At 37.3% G+C, this 25,021-nt stretch overlaps 1 protein-coding gene across 4 annotated transcripts in view; it reads left to right on the top strand.

The window, feature by feature from the left end:
• LOC120534137 (hepatocyte growth factor-like) overlaps positions 1-25,021 on the top strand; it is a 94,971-nt gene that overhangs the window by 8,772 nt on the left and 61,178 nt on the right. For all 4 annotated transcript variants that reach the window (XM_039761455.1, XM_039761456.1, XM_039761454.1 and 1 more), the window contains exons 2-4: positions 3,857-4,013; positions 8,028-8,140; positions 14,919-15,033. In XM_039761455.1, coding sequence (XP_039617389.1) covers positions 3,857-4,013; positions 8,028-8,140; positions 14,919-15,033 — 385 coding nt within the window. The remainder of the gene's footprint in view (positions 1-3,856; positions 4,014-8,027; positions 8,141-14,918; positions 15,034-25,021) is intronic.

Genomic DNA, 25,021 nt, shown 5'->3' with positions numbered 1-25,021 from the left:
AATGGGTGGCTTTTTCCAACATAGAAATCCTACTCAGTCTTTGTAGTTTATACATTAATAAGCTAATGAATGATGCCCCCTTATTTAGTGATTTTTATTTTCTTCTAACTCTTCTAATATCTTACAAGTCTGAAGAAGGATGAAGATAAATTGATCCCTTGGTCTGCTTAGCTACTAAGCCATTAGCCCCTCTCTGAGAAGGCCTTGAAAGTAGGCAGAGTATCCATTTGCACTGATATAACTTGGCAGATGATTCCAAAATCCACCATCTTCATTTTAATAAGGAAACACATCTTTACAGAGATATTCCTTCTGCTTTTGTTGAGTGATAGTACCACTTGTGGCCACGAGGGGGTGCACCACCCATCCGACTCTGACAGACAGGTCTTTGCAACACATACATTTTATTTCCAAGCTTGCTTTTCGTTCCCTCTACAACACAGTACCATAAACAGCACACAACACTTTCTTTTCTTTTCTCTTTCTTCTTCCTCTCCTTTCCACTTCCATTCTTCCTCTGGCAAGCTCCTTCCCGACTCTGGCTCTCCTAGTGAAGTGAGGCGACTCCCTTTATGCTGAACCTGGGGGCACTTCAGGTGGCTCATCAGCGGTATCTGGAAGTACTTCTAGGTGTGGTGGAAACCCAAAGTAGGGCTCTGCAGCTCTCCCTGGTGGCCCCTATCTAACCCAACAGGGCTGCAGAGAACTCCAACTCCCAATGTGCCCTGTGGGAATCATTGCAGTTACAGCAACCCAGGGGAGCAATCTAACGCTTCGGGGGAGACAGTGTCCTGTTCCTGTATATTGGCCTTTTGGCTGGGAAAGGGCCATGGCCATCTTACATGCACTATTGCTCAACAAGAGAAATTTTGGTGAATTTGTAAAGTTCATAGCTTTCAGAAATTATGGTCCTGATTAAGTCCAAGCCCATTTACAGTGTACAGTGTCCATAACACTCCCGGTAAGTTTTCACATGTTATTGCTCTATAACATTGAATCACAGTATATTTAAATTGGCTTTTTTGAAACTGATCTGTGGGGGAAAAACTGTTTAATGTCTAAGTGAAAACACATTTCTTTAAAGTGGTCTAAATTAATTATGACTATAAAGCACAAAAGAAATGATAACATAAGTATTCACCCCCTTTAATATAACACACCTAAATCATCACTGATGCAGCCAATTGGTTTTGAGAAGTCTAATTAGTGACTTCAGTGAAGATCTGCTGTCTGTACTCAGAAGGTTTCAATTACTTGTACTATAAATGCACCTCATCTGGATGGTCTAACCTGTGGTCAGTCAGTATCATGGCCTAACCTACGTAATGAAGACAAAAATAACACTCCAAGAAACTGTGATAAGGTGACCGAAAAGGACCGAAGGATGGAGACATGAAAATATCAAAGTCACTGAATATCTCCTTGTAGTACAGTTGAATTGGTCATTAAGAAATGGAAACAATATGACACAGCTCTAAATTTGCCTAGAGCTGACCATCCACACAAACCGAGTGATTGTCCAAGAAGAAGGCCAGTGAGAGAGGCTACCAGGAGACATATAATACAGTATTTCTGAAGGAATTGGAAGATACAGAGGATTTGCCGGCCATATTGCCTGGATACTTCCCCAGTAGCAGCTTTATAGAAGAATGACAAGGACACGGCTACTGATAAAGAACACACATAACATCTTGGCTAGAGTTTGCCAGAAGGCACATGGACTACTCTGAAATCAGCTGGAAGAAGGCTGTATGGTCTGATGAGGCCAAGAGCTTTTTGGCCATCAGAAAAAAATGCTATGTTTGAACACTACACATTATCAAACACTCACATTTCCTCATCATCGGGCATTCTGATGACAGCATCCTGCTGTAGGGACTTTAATCTGCAACAGGCAATGGAAGGCTTGTGAGGGTAGAGGGTAAAATGAATGCAGGGAAATCCTGAAAGAAAACCTGATGCAGTCTGATTCTTGCTGAAAATCAAATCAGTAACCCCAAGTACAAAGCCAAAGTTCCACTTCTTAAAAATACCAACGTTAATGTCCTCTAGTGGCCAAGTTAGGGAGTTGCTATACCAATCCAATTGAGATGATGTGGCTGAACTTGGAAAAAGTCTGCTCACTCACAATTCTCATGCATTCGGACAGAGCTTGATTAGTTTTCACAGAGAAGAATGGGGAAAAATGCAGTGTCCAGATATACCGATCGAGACATGTCTATGCAGACTCAAGGTTGTCATGGTTGCCAAAGAGACATCTACAAAATGTTGACTTGAAGGGGATGAAAACGTATGTGATCATTTTTTGTGTGTGTAATATTTATAATTAACTTAGACCACTTTGCCAAGATCTGTTTCCACTTTGATATTAAAAATTCTTTTTCTGTTGATCAAAATTCAAAAAAGCGAAATTAAATCTGCTGTGCATATTAATTTTATGAGCTTTATGATTTCAAGTTGGCACATCATGCTTGATCTCCATACAAGAGCAAATAAGTTGGATAATTCTGTGGGAAAGACCGGCATTGACCACTTTATTTTGGCTCACAAATATTTTCCTTAAGCTGTAGCTGCAAGGCCCTTCTTCACTGACACTTCAGCTAAAGTGTATATTTTCCTCATAGGGCTTCTCGCTAGAATGGGTTTTTTCTTATAAGACTGATGGATTACAGTCAAATGACATCCAGAGATGCCTTAGCTAGGCACCATTTGCTACACTTGTTTAGTGAACTGTAACTCCACCACTGGCCACTTTAATTGACAAAACCTTTCATTAATTATCAACCAAAAGGTTGGGTTTACAGTATATGCACCCAAGAAACCAACTGCAGAATGTCCCCTACATCCTTTATAACCCATTGTAAGTGCAAACTCTGTTTCTTGCCCAGTCATAACTTCAGCTCTGCAGCAAGAACACTGTTGCCTAGAGTGTTGCCATAACAAAGGCCACAGTGATCCCTTTTATAACAAAGAGAGGAAAACCATCCATAATGGAGTTGGCTGTTGATGCTGCATTGAGTCAAACCTTGCTAAGTTACAGCAAGGTACACAAGCAACAAAGACATAAAGCAACATGTTCATCTTACTGACAAAGGGAGTTGACTGATCACATACTGCTCCACAGGTGTTGTTTTTATGCAAGCAAACTATAAGTAAAATGTGTGCCATACTCACCACATAGAGGAGCTGGGTTGAGCTGGGCTTACAAACGAGCTGGGAAGAAATCAAAATGCAGTCAATAAGAAACTTTATAACTAAGTTAAGAATATTTTTTCTAACTTGCTGAAAGACCAATACTGTGAAAAGAACATTTAAAAGCCATTCATGAATGAATGATGTTTCCTTTTTTAGATAAGAACAATGGAAATAGAAGTAATAGTTTTTTTTTCCCATTATTGTCATGTATGTATAAACTTGCATATCTTCATTTTCTATTATCCTTACGTTATGAATAAGTTGTATTGTTTTGTTTACTGGAGCAAGCATGTTCAAGTTGTTTCTTGAATAACATTTTTTTATTGCCATGTCATACCAGCAAAGTGAAAGTCAGTAGGTGTAGATTTTCAACAACATATGAACTTCAGTTATAATCGGAACAGATCTCTTTCTAGTTCTGGCATCCTGGGTGAAATATGAAACCATTTTAAGAACTTTGTAGCAACTTTGTGATTATCCGGCTGCTAGTTACCTATGAATGAGCAAGTAAGCCATAGAGAGCATAGTCTGAAACACTGTGATCACAGAGTAACTGATTAGTCACCGTTGATATTTAAATGTGATTCTATGAGCAGACTCATTCATATTACAATAACAAAAATGATTCACAATAATGATGCTGTTTTGTTTTTTTTTGCAGAGAGCCTGAGGAGGAATGCTCTGCTTGATTATGAAAAGAGTGAAGGAGTCACCTTGAAGAGAGATGATAAATCACTTCCAATGAAAAGTAAGCAACTCAGTCTAGTGAAATGTGCCAGGAGATGCAATCGGAATAAGAGCTTGCCATTTGGTTGTAGGTGAGTAGTTGGTCAAGTACTATATATCCAGTAACTATGATATTTCACAGGATTCTTCCTTTGAACTGAAATAGTGTTGCTCCAGAATTGGTTTGCATTTTGAGTGATGCTCTATTAATACAGAACTGTATAAAATGTATCAGATCTCTTTTTCTGAAGTGGCAGTTGCTTTACTTAAGTTGCTGATTTGCAAATATTTCAACTTCAGCATTCTAGCATTAGTTTTAATAAGGTCTAATGCTCTATTTTAAAGAATCACAATATAATGTAACCAAATACTGTTTACTAATAAGATACTCAAATACTCATACATCCTAACAAATGGGCATAAAGAGAAAAACATTTGTTTAAATAAATAACATTTAAATAGTTGGGACTGTGGTGCAGTGGGCAGTGCTGCTGTTTTGCCTCTGTCTCAGTGCTGCAAAATATTCAGCTTGAATATAGGCCCATCTGTGTCTACCTGGAGTTTGCAAGTTCTTCCCATGTTCTCTTTTGAGTTTTTTCTCCCATATCTCAAAGAAATAAGTTTTAACAGCAACTCTGGTGCCATATGGCTGTATTGCTACTATTGGAGGTGCCGGTAATGGGTATAGTAGTAGTAATTGTATTATCACATGTACAGAGTACTGTACAGAGCAAGAGAGAGAGAGAGAGAGCGACACACACACACACAGGCGTCCGCGAGACACACACACATACACACACACACAGGCGTGCGCGAGACACACACACACACCACACACACACACACACACACACACAGGCGAGTGAGACAGAGGCACACACACAGGCGCTCCAGGCTCGTGAAAGAGACACACGCACACACGAAAGAGAGAGAGAGCGAGCGAGAGAGGGAGGGCTGGACGCATAAGGTAGAAAAGGCTTGTTTTTGTTTTCAGTTCTGTTTACAGCCATCGGTTCATAGCGTGCATTGCGGCAATGTTACTTTTCATGGTGGTTTATTAAATTACAGATTTTTCAAGTGTTCATTTTTTTCCCTGTACTTAAAACTCATTAGCAAGCGGTTTCTAGCACTATAGTGTGAACTATTGCAGTGTTAGTTTTCTCTGTTGTTCAAGGTTTTCTCAGTGTTATTCAATGTTTTTACATTTAGTTTACTATTACGCTGTGCATTCTATGGTTTAATTAACTATATTTGCGTTTAAAAACTAACAAAATATATATTTACATACAGTTCGTATGGTCTGGAACAGATTAATTTTATTTACATATAATCCTATGGGGGAAATTGCTTCGGTTCACGACCAAATCGGTTTACGACCAGAGTTTTGGAACGAATTATGGTCGTGAACCGAGGTTCCACTGTATAGTGAAAATCTTACTGACAACATCCGACCAACATGCAACACATTGCTACTGTCCAGCACCATGATAAGCAAGAATTATTAAAATACATAAGTCAATTTTATTGAATACAAAATCAGTTTAAAGTGCATTCTTCTTTAAAGCATTGACTGATTACCTTTATATTTGTTTTACTGAGAGGTGGGTGCTTCTTGGTCCACTGATTCACAAGTCCGCAAATGTACTTAGACTCAAACACAAGCTAGCTCATCACTGGAGATGTGGTGGTCAAGCCCAAAAAGACCTAGGGAGGACATGTTGAGTCCACACAGAAAATGCCCAGATTTAAAACCCCTAAACTGTCTCTCATCCTTATCATTCATATATACAGTATGTATGTACATATATATATATGTATATATATAGTATATGAGTGAAAGATATTTATTACTTAATCATATTTTAATACTCAACCCTATGATATACTCTGTTTATTTAGCTGCTGATACTTTTATACATTTTTGTATGATACTGTTCATGTTTCTTCATTTCCTTTTACTCCTGATCAATATGCTGTGCTGGACACAGTGGTAGGTTTTTCATTGTAGGGCTTGTGGCGCAATATTTTTTATTGGCCTCTCTCCCCTGCAATCATAATATTTAGCTATGAATATTAACACTATATCAAACACTAATGATTAGCCATGAAAGCCAAGCCAAAATTAAGCTGTAAAATGGAAACAGCTAACATTTGCAACACCCTGTTCTCTTGTGGCATTTTGATCATCCACGGTCCTCCATTTTTTAAGCAGTTTTTTCTAGCTGGTATGTTTATATTTGTTTAATGTCTCAGAGATCTCCTAGTAGGGTAACATATTGATGTTTATGTTCAAAATTACTCTCCTGGGGGACTCTACAATTCATGTGTATCTAGAAACCACCATGCTGTTTGTGGCAGGTAAGCATGTATAAAAACTATCAATGTTTCCTTACAAATGATAGTATAGTGCAGAAGAAAAGTGCTAGGCATGTGAGGTGTAAACAAAATGTTTTGAGCCTGAACTTGAAAGTGGAATTTTGTGGTGTAGATTTTATATGTGGCCCTAAGGTTAGTTTGCATCCCTTGGAGCCTTAGCCACCGGCTCATACTCCTGGATGGGCATCTTGTAGTACATTGCTGGGGGCAGACTACAATGAGAGAGGAGGCAGACAACAGGATTTATGCGTGCAAAAAGGTGCTAAATTTATTAACAATTTTGTCCTTGTAGAAAAGGCACAATTAGAAAAATCATAATAAATAAACACATTCATAAAAACAAAAGGTCAGCAAGTAGTCTAGCAATAAAAGCAAAAAACCAAATTGTATTAAAATCCTCTGGAGAAATGTCCCAACAGAGTGGCAACCCATCCAGCATCTCACTTACAGCATTCGGTCTGTGAATGAGGCCTTGTTGCATCATTGCCACTCACCTGATGAATCTACTAATGACAAAATGTTAGTCTCATCCACTCCTTCATCACGCCAACTTGGCCAATATCTTTAAGTCCAAGGTCCCCCAAAAGGCATTTTCATACCTTTCCATTACCCTACTGGCAGCCTAGGCATTGCCATCGTGCCTGAACTCCTGAGCTGCCGCACATCACGCACCAGCTAGTTGTTCTTCCTGCTCCGAGAGTAGGGTCATCTCTGGTGCCCTGCAGCTTTCTGAAGGTAATTCCATCACTTTTACAATGTACATTTCTCCATCACCTCACTTTCACTTTCTCTCATCTTCCTTATCTCTTTTGGTTTCTCAGTTGATTGACATAATCCTTTTTATCTGTACTATTTCCTGTAATTTGTACACAGGTGTGCCTTTTTAAAACCCAGCTGAGCTGTACTTAATTCTTTAATCAATCTGTAACATGTATGGTGGCGCTAATTCCCTTGCCTGGATATTACACTTGTAGTGGCACTACTTGGGATTCCAGTACTCAATCAGTGCAACTCCCAGCTTCCCTAAGTATCTTACCACCTTATTAAAAGAAATGTCAGCATTGGGACACAAAGTTTCACATAGTTCCAAAATACCAAAATATAATGGTATATACTGTATACATTTCTAACATTTCTCATTAGCACAAGAAAATGTTGCCACCAAGGAGCAAATCGTAATGGAAAACTGAAGAGAGATGGTGAATGAGCTGATTCTTCATGAACAATTAAATACAAGCAGAGTCTAGAGCTGACTCCAGAAATGGTACATCAATGCATTCAGTATTCTAAGGAAGATCTCCTGCAAATGTGTTGAGGCTGGTAGAAAAAGAAGAGTTTCATAAATGGGAATGAAACTTGAATAACACTATGTGTTACTGCAAACAACAATGAGAATTCAAGAACTGTGATGCTGTCATGCTAAAAATGTCAAGGTCCAAGCCAGCACCAGCAGGACTATATGCACAATTTCCTTTGATGTTGATTGTCCATATTGATTACATGACCCAAAAAGCCCACATAAATGGTTAATATTACACTGATTTACTTTTAAAACATACTAACAGGTGTAATAGAGTTCATGCTTATTATTTTGAAAATTCAAAAAATGATTGGGCTTACTGGTATTTCCTTTAATACGTCAGGCTCCAAACCTTTTAATCACTTATTTACTGCATACAAATATCTTTAAAATTTTTTATAATGTAATCTTTTTTTTCTCTTCAACCAAGGGCGTTCTTCTATGACAGAAAATTGAATCGATGCTCATGGCTTTCTTTTAACACCAAGACAGCAAGTGTTAGGAAAGTGGAAGACTTTTTGTTTGATCTGTATGAAAAAAAAGGTAAATATATGCTAGTGACTACCTACTTTCAAAAAACATTGCGTTTTTTTCTGCTTGTTCAATTGTAAGAACAGTTAATGGAGACTCAGCTTCTTATAAAATGCATTATGGGTTTACTCTGACAAAGATTTTCATGGATAATTTACAGTAATTTTGATGGAGTTTTTCCAAATATGAAAAGAGATACAGATATGATCTCACCAAAACAGTATCACTAAAATGATTTTCTCTTTCTACATGTTCATGTTTCATATGTCAGCACTGAGACTAATACAGAGTTACCTTCTTATTTTACATTTGGAGTTTGTGTTAAAGCTTCTTCAGAAGCTGACTTCAGTATTTCATGTAATGTAAAGCAGTACCACACCATGCATTGCTGTAATCTTGCAGCATTACCTCATATCTTGGTAGAGGGTAGAGTTTCACATTCTGAGAATTTATACCCAAAGCAGTTCTATTTTACAAGTGTGTCTGAATTATTTTTTTTTGCTTTTGTGGATCACATTTAATTATTTATTTTTTTATCTGTCCAAGGTTAAGTTTTTTTGACATTCAGAAGATTATTTGGTATCACTTTCGATCAGGCGTCCCTAATTATGCTGTAGTTGCCATTTGATTACCTGTATAAGAGTAACTAGGCATTGTTACCTTTTACTTACAGTGTTAAATTACACAGTAAGTAAAAGGTTATAACACCTAAATTAAGCACTCAATTGTAATTTATTATTCCATAATTTATATACATATGTCCTTATAAAAACAGTTGAATAACAATTACAATTGAGTACTTAATTATAATGTCGCACTGTAATACACAGTAAGTACAAGGTAATAACACCTAGTTACTATGTAAGTATACAGGTAATCACATGGTAAGTACAGTGTAATTAGGGATGCCAAAGTGATACCAATTACTTTTAATACTTTGTAGATGTTCTACTTATTCTGCTCATGTTTTTTCCTTTTCAAGCTAGTTAAAGAACTTGCACCTTTTCAGTTCTAACTCCCTTCCTTTTCTCCCAGTGAATCCTTTGTGTCTTCCCAACCAGTTCTTCCTAGCCAGAGTCAAGCTTTTTCATGCCACAATTGGAGCTGATGCACCCCAGAAATGATGATTCTGTTACATGCGACCATGTCTTGCTTGGGCTTTCTTTACTCTTGTTAAAAAAAGGGTAGGCTTTTCTTTGTTAACCCCTGTAGTACTAGGGTGTTGTACCGTGTTAGCCATTATGAATGTAGAGAAAAGCCAAGCAAAGACATCTTGCCTGAAGAAGGGCCTGAGTTGCCTCGAAAGCTTGCATATTGTAATCTTTTTAGTTAGCCAATAAAAGGTGTCATTTTGCTTGGCTTTTTTTTTGTTAACCCCTGAAACAAAGCCCGTTGCAACCTGTGTTGGTTACAAAGTTTCACAAGATAATGTGCCTTATGACTCTATACAGTATGTGGCGTTGTCATCCAAGGTTCCGGGCATCTATGATATGTGAGTGAACCCTTTCAAATGCTAGAAATACATGCTATTCAGCAATATGATGTTGCCAGCATGAACCATTTATTGTATTTCTAGTTTTACAACGTACAGTATATATTTGCAATTAGTGAACTGAAGTGAAATCAACTGTAAATTCTTTGTTATCCCAAAAACCTATTCAATGAAATGCTCCCCTTTATAAAAAAATTTTAATACAAAAAGCAAAAGTGCTACAAGGTTGTGGTGTCAAAAATTTCAATCTATTGTCAAATATCGATTCTGAAATTTTGAAACCATACAATGCATGTTTTCTCATAGTATCAGTTTTGTTTATATCAGAATTGCTTCCTGCTTGCTCACTTCTTGACAGCAAGTTCAGACCCAGGATGCACACATACACATAGAGCAGCATCCCCACATCCTATCGCTCACTATGCTGTTGTTAAAAATCAGCAGTGAAAAGTGCAGCCTTCAAATGGAAATGCCCCGTGCAATTCAGTGCCCCATTTCGATTCAGCTCAGGCATATTTAGGCATGGTTATTCATTATCTCCTTGTGCTTGTGTACCTTTGCTCTTCGTTTCTCCATTTAATTTATCATATGCTCTGTTGGTGAAGTGCAGACAGGGCCACTTCCTCTGCTGTTTATTCCTATAGCTTGTATTCCTAGTTTTCTTTAAAAGCTGACAGTATACTTAATTGAAGAAGGTATTTAAAAAAATGCCACTTTTTCAAAAAGTGTTCTGTTTTATCTTCAACCTGAATGGTATGCATGCTGTGTTTCTACTTGGTCCCCTGCTCCTAAACTTTACTTAGGCAGTTATTATGTTGGGGTGTCAAGCAGAATTTTTAAACTCTTTAGGATGTTTTTCATCGAAGAATTTTGAAAAGCCCTGCTCTAGGGCATTGTGATGTTTATAGAAGTGTGCACTACATACATTTTACTAACTTGTGCATGCGTGAGTGTTAGGTGAACAAGTGCCTTATAATAAAAACGTAAGCTTTTCATTACTGTAATCTCTGCATTATTGTTCTTTTTTTTGGTATTTATTGACTTTTAAATATATGACAATCTCTAAGGCTTTTTGAACAAATGCACTCCCTCAAAGAATCTAGTTATCTATACTAATAAAAGGCAAAGAAAGCCCTGACTGACTGACTGACTCATCACTAATTCTCCAACTTCCCGTGTAGGTAGAAGGCTGAAATTTGGCAGGCTTATTCCTTACAGCTTACTTACAAAAGTTGGGCAGGTTTCATTTCGAAATTCTACACCTAATGGTCATAACTGGAAGGTATTTTTCTCCATTAACTGTAATGGAGTTGAGCTGGAAAGACGTGGGGGGCGGAATTTCGTGTGACATCATCACGCCTCCCACGTAATCACGTGAACTGACTGTGAGCGCAGGACGTAGAAAACAAGGAAGTGCACCAAAAAGCGCTGAAGAAAACGTGCATTATACAATTGAGAAGGCAGCGAAACAATAAGAAGCGAGCGAGTGAAGCATATTCATGAGTGCAGCTACTGCGGAAACAAAGCACGGTGTAAACCTAAAGTTTAAATTAAGTTCATAGACAGGCTGCCGCTGGCGTTTGTCATGCCCATGACTAATGCAGGATACAAGTTTAATGAGAGGACGCAGGATATAAACGAGAGTTTTGATCACTTTGTAACAAAGTTAAAATTGCTGGTGAGGGGCTGTGCACCAATACTCACAGAAAAATCCACAAGTTAATACACACGCTGTCTCTAGAGTTTCTCCACACTCTGAATTCTCCAGGCACTACTTACAAAAGGTTACATTGACAATCATGATACGTTATTTTTAAAATGTTTCCTTTTCTTAGCACAAGCACAACTGAGAAGCTTCGATGCATGTGCTCCATAACGCGTTAAAAAATAACACATTTAATCACACTTTGCATTCCAAGCAAAGGGGAAGTTCTCTCAATGCATGATACTGCGGAAACAAAGCACGGCGTGAACCGTAACTTTACATTAAGTTTATAGACACACTCCCACTGCCGTTTGTCATGCCTACCACGAATGACTGTATTCACGAGATACAAGTTTACTGAGAAGGTAATAAACGAGACTTTGGATCACTTTGAAACTGAGTTAAAATTGCTGTAGCAAGAAGCTGAACAAAACGTTAATCTTTAACTTTTAATAACTAATAGACTACATTTTATTTTTTTCCCTTGCACTCAGTGAGCGAGGCCAATGGGTGATCAGTTATATACTGCTCAAAAGAATTAAAGGAACACTTTTTAATCAGAGTATAGCATAAAGTCAATGAAACTTATGGGATATTAATCTGGTCAGTTAAGTAGCAGAGGGGGTTGTTAATCAGTTTCAGCTGCTGTGGTGTTAATGAAATTAACAACAGATGCACTAGAGGGGCAACAATGAGATGACCCCCAAAACAGGAATGGTTTAACAGGTGGAGGCCACTGACATTTTTCCCTCCTCATCTTTTCTGACTGTTTCTTCACTAGTTTTGCATTTGGCTACAGTCAGTGTCACTACTGGTAGCATGAGGCGATACCTCGACCCTACAGAGGTTGCACAGGTAGTCCAACTTCTCCAGGATGGCACATCAATACGTGTCATTACCAGAAGGTTTGCTGTGTCTCCCTGCACAGTCTCAAGGGCATGGAGGAGATTCTAGGAGACAAGCAGTTACTCTAGGAGAGCTGGAGAGGGCCATAGAAGGTCCATAACCCATCAGCCGGACCAGTATCTGCTCCTTTGGGCAAGGAGGAACAGGATGAGCACTGACAGAGCCCTACAAAATGACCTCCAGCAGGCCACTGGTGTGAATGTCTCTGACCAAACAACTAGAAAGACTTCATGAGGGTGACCCAAGGGCCCCATGTCCTCTAATGGGCCCTGAGCTCACTGCCCAGCAGCATGCAGCTCGATTGGCATTCGCCATAGAATACCAGAATTGGCAGATGCACCACTGGTGCCCTGTGCTTTTTACAGATGAGAGCAGGTTCACCCGGAGCACATGACAGAAGTGAAAGGGTCTGGAGAAGCCATGAAGAACATTATGCTGCCTGTAACATCATTCAGCATGAGCACTTTGGTGGTGGGTTAATGATTATCTGGGGAGGCATATCCATGGAGGGTCACGCAGACCGCTACAGGCTTGACAAAGGCACCTTGGCTGCCATTAGGTATCAGGATGAAATCCATGGACCCATTGTCAGACCCTATGCTGGTACAGTGGCTCCTGGTGCACGACAATTCCTGGCCTCATGTGGTGAGAGTATGCAGGCAGTTCCTGGAGGATGAAGGAATTGATACCATTGACTGGCCACCACACTTTCCTGACCTAAATCCAATAGAACACCTCTGGGACATTATGTTTTGGTCCATCCAATGCCACCAGGTTGCACCTCAGACTGTCCAGGAGCTCAGTGATGCCCTGGTCCAGATCTGGGAGGAGATCCCCCACAACACCATCTGTCATCTCATTAGAAGCATGCACCGATGTTGTCAGGCATGTATACAAGAACACAGGGGCCATACAAAGTGCTGCATACAATTTTGAGTTGCTGCAATTAAATTTTGGCAAAATGGACTAGCCTGCCACATAATTTTTGCACTCTGATTTTTGGGGCGTCTTTGAATTCAGGGCTCTGTAGGTTGATCATTTTCATTTCCATCAAACGATGTGGCATCCTTTCGCTCCTAACACATTACCCAGTCTATATCAGTATAGATATCCAGGAGGATTTCTTTTTCCCATTGAGATCTGATGTGTTTTCAAAGTGTTCCTTTAATTTTTTGAGCAGTTTATATATATATATATATATATATATATATATATATATATGTGGAGGATTGCCGGCTTCCCAGGCGGTCCGCACCAGGCCGACAGGAGGAGCTCTCCCGACAGCAGAATCGTGCCCCGAGGTCCAGCAGGGCCTTATGGACTCTGTAGTGTTTATACACAGCCCTGCTGGATACCTTGGGGACCACCAGGAGTCGCTGTGGGGGGACTTGTGGGATCCGTTGTGCCTTATGACCCGGGAGTACGTCACGGTCACGTGACGGAAAGGAATGGCGTGCTCCCGGGGTGAAGTAAAAGACTGATTGCCCTGACCCGGAAGGAATAAGGAACTGTGGACTGCTGGGACAGGAACACCTCCGGTCAGGGGCTATAAAAGGACGGTACCTCAGTCCAGACACTGAGCTGAGCTGGGAGGTAGAGGAGCAAGTGTCTGGGCGAGGAGGAGAGAAAATTATAGTGTTGTGTTTGGTTTACTTTATGAATAGTGTGGAGGGTGCTTGGTGCACTGTAAAATATAATAAAGAGTCTTGGACTTTTATCCGGTGTCTAGAGTTGTACCTCAGGGTTCAAGGGAGCACTAGCGCCCCCTACTGCCACAATATATATATATATATATATATATATGAATGACCTCCAAAGAGCGCAGAGACTTTTGATCACGTCAACGTGTCTGAAAAAAGTAGCGTCTCCTGCCCTGGAAAAATACTATTAAAGTCAAGCAGCCGGCGTTGCACGTATACTCTTAACACTTCAGAGGACACAAAACTAATTTTCTTTAATGGTTGGTGATGCCAGTAAGGCACATTACTAGAGGCAGAAATTTGGACGTTCACATAGAAAATGTGATTTCTATACCATGGCCGTCGTGTAGCGCCTTTCAAAAGGGATCTACTACCGAGAGATGATCCATATACATTTTAGCTGCTGATGGTACTACTTACCTGTTGTATTATACCATCTTTAAAATGTAGTTTACCCGAAACCACTCCAGTAGTGCTCAATGTGTCTTTACTTCTTAAAAAGTTAATGTTTTACTGTTTAATAACTTATAGACTACATTTTTTTTCACTTGCACTCAGTCACCACAGCTATACACACACATATAGACACATACATATATATACACATATATATAATTTGTGTGTGTGTGTATATATATGTGTGTATGAAGCGTCGGTATTTTGCTATATATATATATAATATATAATCATGTTACATTATTATTAAAATGTTTCCTTTTTTTTCTCATTACTTCTTTAACACACTACTTCTCCGCTTCAAAGCACGGATATTTTGCTATCCTTTATATAATTTAGAAAGAGTGCATCTTTCAAACCCCACACACCCCAACCCTACACCTGTCCTATCACATCAAATATTGGTACTTTTTGTAGTAAGTGTAGCAAAGTTGTGAGTTTCATTATGGTGATAACTTTACTCCTCATAGTATTTTTGTTTGTACTACACAATTTATTTGAAGTGAAATTATTCATAACTTACTATTGCAGATTATATAAGAGAATGCATAGTTGGCAACGGTGCAAACTATAAAGGTACACAGTCTGCCACAGAGACGGGTCTGAAATGCCAGGCATGGAGCTCTATGGTGCCACATGAACATAGGTAAGAGAAATGCTTTTTTTTTTTTAATTTTTTCCTCTCAGCATAACGTTTGTTTAATATTATGCATGATTAAGCATGTTCTTGTTCTTTCATGCTTCAGTTAATGGCATGAATGAAAGCCAGATGTAAATGTCTGGCATACACAATACATCTTTTTAAAGGCTGAAACTGGAATAAAGTCATAAGGGCATTTGTCTTGTTACCTTTATTATTAAACTACAAGGCCAAAAAAAGAGGATGTGTAGTTTACCCAAGATGTTTGATAAAATAAATTTTGTTTGATAACTTAATGTTAATTAACATATTTATCTGTATAAAGTGATGTCTATTAATATGCAGTATGCTTATTATTTTATGAGAATGTGGAAAGATACCAGTGCTGCCTTGACAGTATCTACTCTTTGTCCCGGCTATATTTGCTTCAGAGTTAATTGCACCTTGTTTTATATAAATGGAAATGAATATTTTTCATAAAATGGTAATAGAAAAATGCTATGTATTCTTTCCTACCAAACTGGTCTTCATTTCGAATTTATTTTGTTTTATATGACGTGTTTTGTGTGTGTGTGTGCGTGTGTGTGTGTGTGTGGTGTTTTTTTATCTTTAAAATAACAGATGCACATTTGAATGCTTGGAGTACAGGCAGGTTAAGTGTTTTGCTCAGGGTCATATCAAAGCCAGCTGGGTGGTGTAAGAACATCAAATCTTGTAGTTTCAATTCCAAAGCCTAGTCAGAAGGGTCTATTATGAAAACAACTGCTGAAGCTTTGCTGTGTTTGGACTTCTTAAAACTCCACAGAGCTGCATGACAGCAGAAATTAGCAAAATCCCTGCTGTGAACAAAAGTTGTAACTAAAATGGATTGGTTGCCTGTCACCTAAGTTTTCATTTGAATATGAGAGATCTTTTATTATTCATTACTGTAGCCGATTGTTTAAATGTATATACAGTTGTTTGCTTGTTACTACATATCAGATTCTAACAGTCAACATTCTCTTCCTCTGAACTTTGAGTCTACAGTTTAGAATTCCATACACAAGCAGTAACAAATGCTTTTAAATTGCTAATTCTCAATTTCTTTATTAATTTTTTTTACAGATATGATAATTCAATAATAGACATTTCAGAACTATTTTGCATCTTAAGCAGCTAGTCAGAACTTTTCCCTTTTGATAGTCTGTATTAATATCCGAAATCGTCTGGAGATGGCATGATTTTTGTTTGAGTCTGACAACATTGACATAAAGTTTCCAGTTGTGTTTTTTTTTTTTTAATTTTTGCACTCTGTTCTTCTGATTAGGATGTGAAGGCAATTAATGTAAGAATTAGTTGAGAAAGGGGAATAAAGATGGCAAGGATATACAACATTTTTGAGGAAATGAGAAATCTTTTTCCCTTGTCTAAATATGCTTATTGTTCTTGTTGGAGCACCACAGGTAATGGGTTGCTCTTTCCAACTTGGAGTCTGCTGTGGAAGAATGTAATAAAATGGTCACTTACAAAAATAAAACCATTCCCCTGCCAAAAAAAAATATTTTTAGTTTTATGATTTGTGGGACATTACCTATCTGCCACTTTTCAGTCCTATTCATTTCATAGTGTCTATAAACTCTCTGTCCTCTACCTCGATCTGTGGCATATCTATAGTATATGCTCTTCTGTGCAAGGCCTCATATCAACATTTGTCATTTCTCCCTGCTTGGCAGTGGGGCTATGCGTTTTTTTCATTTTTTTACTTTAATAAAAAGCAATATCTTTCCAGTTAAAACAACTTTCAGTGGCAAAATCTCAGTTTACGAGTGGCTAATATATCGTAACTGAAGTTATTTTTATATTATACTATTCATGTAACAGAGAAATTATTACCAAGGGCTGTTCACTGCCTGCATTTTTCCACGTATGCATTCGTCATCACCTGCATTTGTCCACCACACTTTAGTTATGCCACACTTTTATTTGCCAGTGTCTCATTTGCAATTGTATTGTTCTTGAGCATGCTGTACTGTGTGTTTTATTTGTTTCATTATATAATGTAATGAGCACTATTAGTACAAACACTTGGGTGACAGCAGGGAAAACATTTTATTTATTCTGCAGATACCACATTGTCTGGGTTGATTTTTATTCTGGTATATTTATTCATATATTCATTGGTGTCTTACTTCCTCAACTTTATAGTATATGCCACAGCTGATCCTGAATTTTGATTGTAATAAAGCAAGCAAAATACATTCAGTTCAGGCTGCATTTGATGAAATATGGTCTAATTTATAGAGATGTTACAGCATCTAAACTGTCTGTTTCCAATTAATGACATACTTTCATCCACCTAAAAATCCATACAGGTATAAATATATTGAGCAAAGGAATCTGATACAAAATAAGCCGATAAATATGCAAAGCTACAAAAAGTGATATAGACATAATAGGCATAAAGCATTTTTAAGGTGCTCAGTGCTTTTTACACCTTTGTTTATGATCAATTTCATTGAAATTGCTTTTCTGGTTGCCCCACCTCTGTACCTAGTAGCTTCTGTTTACCCTTGCAACTCTAATTTCCTCAAATGTGAACTTGAGTTCTTTAATGTGTCACCAGGGTACCACATGCCAGAAAACAGATGTTACTCCAAAAGTGCCAAGTCGAACTTATTTTTGCTTTGCCTTCATGCAACTCAGTCCCCTTTTCACTAGATATATACAGTATGATGTTTTTGTTCTTCTGGTCTTAATCATGTACTGTATGAGTTTTATTGCACTTCTTTTCAGCTCCTGTGTAGCTTCTAGTGAGAAGACAATTGGTTAATGCTAGTAATGGGGACTGTGTACCTTTTTGCAGACAACCTGTTAAGTGTAGCTTTCCAAGCCTTCTGCCATAGGTGCATTGTCAATAGAAATTTGGAGGTACACCTGTAAGCAACTCTCCATGTATCTTTTCAGATCCTGAATGATAAAAAGCCTGAGATTTAACAAATATGCTTCATTTGGTACTGCTCTATAGCACTGATAGTTTTGCATGAGGACTTACCTTCTTTGACTAGTTTTTATGATTTGGTATTTAACGAGTAAAAGTGCCTTGAGCATGGGAAAGGTGCTATATAAATAAAATATATCAAAAAAGGCATCAAATTCAAAATGAGTGAAGATTTGCAAAACAAAAATAAAGTTTATCAGTTTGAACATTTGACATCTTGTCTTTGTAGTGTATTCAATTGAATATAGGTTGAAAAGGATTTGCAAATCATTGTATTCCGTTTTTATTTACGTTTTACACACCGTCCCAACTTCATTGGAAATGGGGTTGTATTATTATTATTAATTAATGAATGAATAGTTGATGAATTTCTGTGAGTTGATTCTCACAAATTAGGAAAAAAAGCAACCGGAGAAGCAGCTTTTACAGCACTTAATAAAAACTTTCAATGTCTGGGTTCCAAACAGACACAGAATCCTAATATGCCTACGTAATTCTTAATTCTCTGTTTGGACTATATCGGGTTCATAGTCTGGCTCATAGAGGAGTTAGCTGAGTTAACCAATAAATGAAAGACTTTATACTTTTAGACTATCTTCTGGAAATTCTAATTAGACTTCCAGAATGAAACTTATGATGTAGTCCTGTGTTATGTCTCTGCCATTTCTGTTTCTATTACCTCTTAGTCAGACTATTTCCTGTAATACTACAGTATGAGTGATGAAAATGCCGAATGTTCTTATTCCATAAGCTGAAGCCGTATATTGCCATCTGTCTTTCTTTTACTCATTTTCTGTTACATTTGTAATTAATCTGTTTTTATATGACTCAAGTGTTAAAACAGTCACTCAAATCACCAGAAAACTGTGCTTTTGTGTTTTGACAGATATGTTCCAATGTCATAATTTAACAAGTAAAGTAAAACGATGGAGGGTAGCGATTAAGTTAGCACACTCTGTGATGGCCTGGCATTCCATCTAGGGCTGTTTCCTTCCTTGAGCTCTGGCTCCTCATGAATGGGATAAGTACGTTTTATGGCGTTAGAAAGATAAATAAATGGATGAAAGTTTGATTACTTGTATATTTTTTCAGATATGTTTTCCACCATTCAGATTACTCTTTAATGAGATTTACTCATAAATGTGAAACTTCAAATCTGTATAGGCAAATAAATGTCTTGTGTTATTTTAAAATTAGTTGTCTGTGATGGAATTTGGCTACCTCTGCATTATAGGAGAAGACCAGGATGGTTAAGATAAAGAATGATGTCCTGATATGCACCATTTTGTACAATTACAAAGCATGTGGTCTGTGTGTGTATATTGTGATCTATAGGCAGTGTCTGACAAAGCAAAGAATTCAGTCACAAAGGGAGTAGAAATTCTCATGTGTGGGAGGCTTATTTGGAGTTGTAAAGTCTCTGTGGCAATGCTGATCAACATATTTCAAAGTAGTCTTTTATACATTTCTGGAAGTCCTGAATGATCTCTGTTCTTTACTGTGAATCTTCTTTATTGGAGAAGTCTCTGGAACCTTTTGTGAAGAAAAGTTTGTTACTTGTTAGTTAGAGGAAATAAAGAGATGGGCTCTAAAACATTGTAAGTGAGAGCACTGACCTGCTGCATGAACAAATTATGTGCATGTGTTTGCATGTATATTAAAGACAATATAAATATACACAGAGTCGGTACTTTTATTATTATTATTATTTTTATTATTATTATTATTTATTATTTATAAGAAACACACACCATATGATTTTTCTTTTTTTGGTCAGAAAGTGGTGGTCACAATAGAGCTCACACCAGTCCTTTGTAATTTGGCTGATGCCTTTATCCAAGGTGACTTACAATATTTATGATTCAATTGGTTACATTTCTTTTGGTTTTCCAGTTGAAGCACAGGCAGCTCAACTGACTTGCTCATGATCACATAGTATCAATAGCGGGATTTGAACCCACAACCGCAGGGTTTGAAGTCCAAAACTTTAACCACTACACACCACACTGCCTTGTTTAAAGGTGGAAAATGCCTAAAGGAAACGTCCATTATTATTTTGTCAATAGATGAACACTGACTTTGTAAACTGACAGGTTTATTCAAGAATTCAGCAGTTTTTAAATATGTTCATTTTGGAATGGATTCAAATTATTTCTTCAAAGTTGGCACATGCTCTTGATTCTCCTTCTGATAAACCTGTTTGTGAGATGAGCAGGTTATTCAGATGTATCCAATGAGTGTTTGCAGCAGATGGTGCAAGCTTGTAGTTTTATGCAGGTTTACTAGAGCAATTATTTTTCAGATCCTAGATAATAAGAACCTTACCTCAACTCACTTTAACTCCTTCACCTGTTACTTTCTGATAAAAGTTAAGCTTTTTATAATGTATAGATACCATTTTTGGTCCCTTATGAATAACAGTTGTTTAATCTGGGTTTATTTATTTGCATTTTAAGTGAATCAATGGATTTTATAGGGTATCTTCTTTTTTATTATACAAAATGGACTGACTTTAAATACTAAAAGCCCATGGTAGTATACTCCCATTTCCTGACAGATTTATCTTTAGCTCTACTCTTGTTTTTAACAAAAATCGTAATCTCCCTAGTAGGTAAAAATGTGGTGGTTTGTTCTTCAGCATGTCTTTAAATCATGTCTCCTCACTCCTCGCACTCAAACTTTCTTTGGGTATAACACTTCAGTAAGGTCAGGTCTCCTGGGGAAATTAATGGCTACATAAACATACCCTTGCATGTCGGCGCTTGGTAATGCTGTGGGCAGCGTAGCGTAAATGGGAAACCTGTGGGGGTGATGGGTGAAAAGAAAACATTACAACATTTGGGGTTTATTAGCACATTGGTTTCAGCTCTGAGGTTTTTTTTGGGCACAACATCAGAATGTAAGTGATAATGATCTCTAAAGCAATAGAAAGAGTCTAGACTGAGAAGTCCACACAAGCTTCAAAATGCATGGACAAAGTTTTATTAATGACAAATTCCTCCTCAGATATTAAAGCCAGTATGTGTCATCCTGAAAATGAATGTCATGTATACCTCAGTTATGTTATTATTTAATTAATATTTATTGTATAGTTTAAAAAAAGGATAAACTAGGTGTGAATGGCCTTTTCATATTTTTCTGCTATTCTATCAAGATGCAAATGAGTTTAGTTCTGTTGAAAGAGGAAAAACATGAAGCACAGCTTCATGCACATATGGTATCTTCTTCTGCTACACCACTACATACACAAGCTCTCTGTCCAAAAAAATGTTTGGAGATTTATAATCTGGAGTTTAACTAATTTGGAGTGTAAAGAGCAATAAGGTTATGTTCCATTCTATGAACTGCTCTCTTAAGTGACATTTTTCTCCTTTTTTTAATATCTGCTTGATTTCACGTTTGAATATTTTGACCTTTATACAAACTTACCTGCTCTATTGGTTGTGTCAGAATGATGATGGCAAAATGTGTCATATAAATTATTTAAGAATTTCACTTTACACTGTCTATGAGACAGTACTACTACTATTATTGTTTTTGTTACAAGTCACATTTTCATTTAAATGAAACTTCACAATTTTTATGTGTTGTGTTTATAGCACAAGCTGTTATTTAAATACGACTCCCAATTTTTTACAGTCCAAACGAGTTTTTCTTTATCCTTACATGAAGTGTGAAGAATTTAAGCATTAAGTTTTACAGTAGGATGTACATTATTGAAACGTCATGTTGTAACAGAAAGCACTTTTCCCCCTTAAAAGGGTATCTAGAATAAATTAAGTTGTACTCGTTGATTAATACATTTGAAAGTGTAACAAAGGGGCAAGAGAAGATATAAAGGTTTGGGAATCCAGCCTGTGATCAAAAAAGACTGAGGTCCAACATAGACTGAGGAGGAAAAAAGGTGCGGGCTTTTATAGTTGCTGTGCAGGAAGAGGCGGAACCATGCTGGGGTTAGTGGAAGTGAGGTCAGTAGGAGGGTGTGGCCTGGACCGGAGGGCTGAAGATGGTGCTGGTTTAATTGGTAGAAAAGGGAGAAGAGAGGTTAGTGCACTTTATCAACCCTGGAGCTGACATATTACCCTCAGTTAAGCCCTTTGACTGCCTCCTATGCGCACGTGTGTGACAAAAGGTATTTACAATTTATACCTGCTGAAGAGCAGTTTGTCTTAATATTGTAAATGATCACCTGCACATACAACCACTTCCAATGGTTGGTTTGAAAATGTTTAGATGCAGTTAGAAGATACAGTATGTGATTATTTTTGTGTCATTGTTTAGGGAATGATTTACTTTGATTTATAGGCATATTAGGTGTCAGATTAAGATCTGTTAGTAGTACTAATATTTGTATTAATCTATCCATCAAACCGAGCATTTTTAAATTTTACAGCTTTCAGTCACAACGTGCAATCAATATCCTTGAATTTAAAGGTTGTAGCGGCTCAATATTAGTGAGTCAATAAGAACTTGCATGTCCACATTTGTATATTGTAAACTATCCATTTTCTTCTTCTGTATTTAACATTAAGAATTTGAAACAAAAAAAAAAACACAGTTTGGCACAAGAGTACTTTATTTTCCCTCACAACCCCCTTCTGTATTCATAAAACAGATGAATTTGTTAACAACTTGCCTGTTATTTTTAATAGAGTGTTATCTGTAATTAACTACAGTCTCCACCTTGTCTGTTGGAAGGCTTGTAGTAAACATAGATCTTTAGTGAAATTACATCACTACCATATACAATGCATTATATGCAAGCCAAAACTGATATGCTCTGGGCATTCAAAAGACGATTAGAAGAAGTGAATTCTTTCAAGAGCAAAAAGTTTCCAAAGGAAGGGCTGGATCAGTCCCGCTAGGTTTCCATGCTTTTATAGATCTTTACCAGCAAAGCAATTGTCCACTCTGCAGTGTATTAATGACTGCAGATAAAACATGGTGCATTAATAATATTGTTGCTATTGGAAACACTTCTGATGTAATTGTATTTATACTTTTCCTTTTTCAATGCCCACACCAACTTCCCCCAGTCTGCATACCTTAACATTTTAAAGTGAAAGCTCATGCCAAGTATTTGTATCAAATTTACTATGACATAGTCTGGATAATTGTGGATTGAAGTGTGTTTAGGACGTGTTTTTTATTTGTTGCTTGAAAGGATAATACATGTGCAGTTCTTTGTGTGAAAAGCATTTGGTGTAGAAAGTGCAGTGGTGCAGTATGGGTTAGTTAGAAAATAATTTAGTAGGCCAATAGGAATCAGATGTGATTAGTATGTTTGCAATTGCAGATCTAAGAATGCAGCATGCACCTTTACTATGTAATACTGGGGTCTACATTCATTTATAATCTAGTATGTATTTTAAGAAAACCACCCCACTTTTCACCAGTTCTTCATCCAGGGCCGATTGCTTCCTTCTACCTGATGCTAGCAGTAGGCTTCACCAGTCCCCTCTGATTTGGATTAAATAGATGGACAGATAATCCAGAACATCACATTTGACCAATCCATCCATTCATTTATTGAACCCACTTCATCACTGTGGCATACCTGACAGCACTGGACATGAAGCCCACACAGTGGGCCAGGTTAAGTAACCAGTTTACCTAATTTGTGCATTTTAAAGATATGATAATACGCAGGAATACCTTGAGAAATCCGATGCAAATTCCACACAGGCAGTGGGCCTGCTGGGAGTTGAACCCCTATCCCTGGAGCTCTGAGTCAGCAATGCTAGTGTATCAAGCTCCTTTTTAAGTAAATTTTAAAAATGTCTGACTTGCACTTTCTAAGAAGACATTTGAGTCTAGCGGATGGGTGCGTCCGTCCTGCCTTCATTTGTAAAATATCTTGATTTTTATAAAAATATCTCACTTAGCTGCACTGTATTTTAAAATGAATTGCTATTGCAGATGAGTTATGGAATATTTTAAGTAAGAAGAAGCTGATCTGTTTGCACGGTCTCCATGGACTACAAGATTATATTTATTTAGCTGAGTGAGACTCTGCTTCTTCTGTACAGAACACAAATCACTTACTTAGTCCTCTCTTCTTTATAAACCTTTCAGTTTTGTACTTTTAAAGCTATTAGAAACGTATGTTCATAATGGTGTGTGCCTGCCCTGGTGGAACACAGATGTTGAGTTTTTGTGAAGATGGGGGCTGTAATGTTCTGTGCTTCCACTTTAAATATAGGTAAACTTTAAAAGTATATTTCTTATGATCAGTTTTTAGCAGATTGGCATTAATTTTTTTTAAACCATGCTTTTTGCAGGTTTAGCATTTTTAGGATAGTTTTGCTGGACACTTTATTCAATATGTCCTTGTATGGAAAGTATTATTAGGCATATGATTTTTTTTTTTTGTTTTACATAAAATCTGTCATAATTTGTAACACATCCTGACAAACACCATATTAATAATGCTTAACTGTGCATTTGAAAATCTGATTACATTTCTATGATTTAGATGTCTGATTTAACTTAAATACCAAAAATGTTGTGTAAGCATTAGCAGTTCTATTAGCAGTTATATTCCTAATGGGTTGGAACAGGTCCATAAATCACTGTGCAGATAGCACTAAGACTTTTTTACACAAATAGGGGAGGTAAAGAAATAACTCTTTATAATAATACTGTAAATAATGAAGAAGAACATATGCAAGGATATGTGTGCTTTTGCTAAAATTGTGTATCTTTACCACCACACAAGCCCAAGCCCAATCTGTTATTTATCCATTTCTTAATTGAATTATACCTAATTTTGTAAAGAGAGAAGTTTGGGTGGTCTAGACTAAGCTAAGCATTATGTGTGCAAATGAAAAGCTATTGCCACTTGTGTGGTTTTGCTTTGAGTTGGTATCTGATCACTCTTTTGTAAATGCATATGAGGAGAGACATTATGACTGTTAATTTCCCTGGTAGCCGTTTGCAGCTGAAGTCACATTTTTTATAAAAAAGAACTGCATCACTAAATGTTCTAAAAAAAACAGTTTGGAAATACACAGTCAA

The sequence above is a fragment of the Polypterus senegalus genome, chromosome 8 (genome assembly GCF_016835505.1).
Source record: "Polypterus senegalus isolate Bchr_013 chromosome 8, ASM1683550v1, whole genome shotgun sequence".
NCBI classification, from domain to species: Eukaryota; Metazoa; Chordata; class Cladistia; order Polypteriformes; family Polypteridae; genus Polypterus; species Polypterus senegalus.
This window is presented reverse-complemented; position numbering and strand designations above follow the sequence as displayed.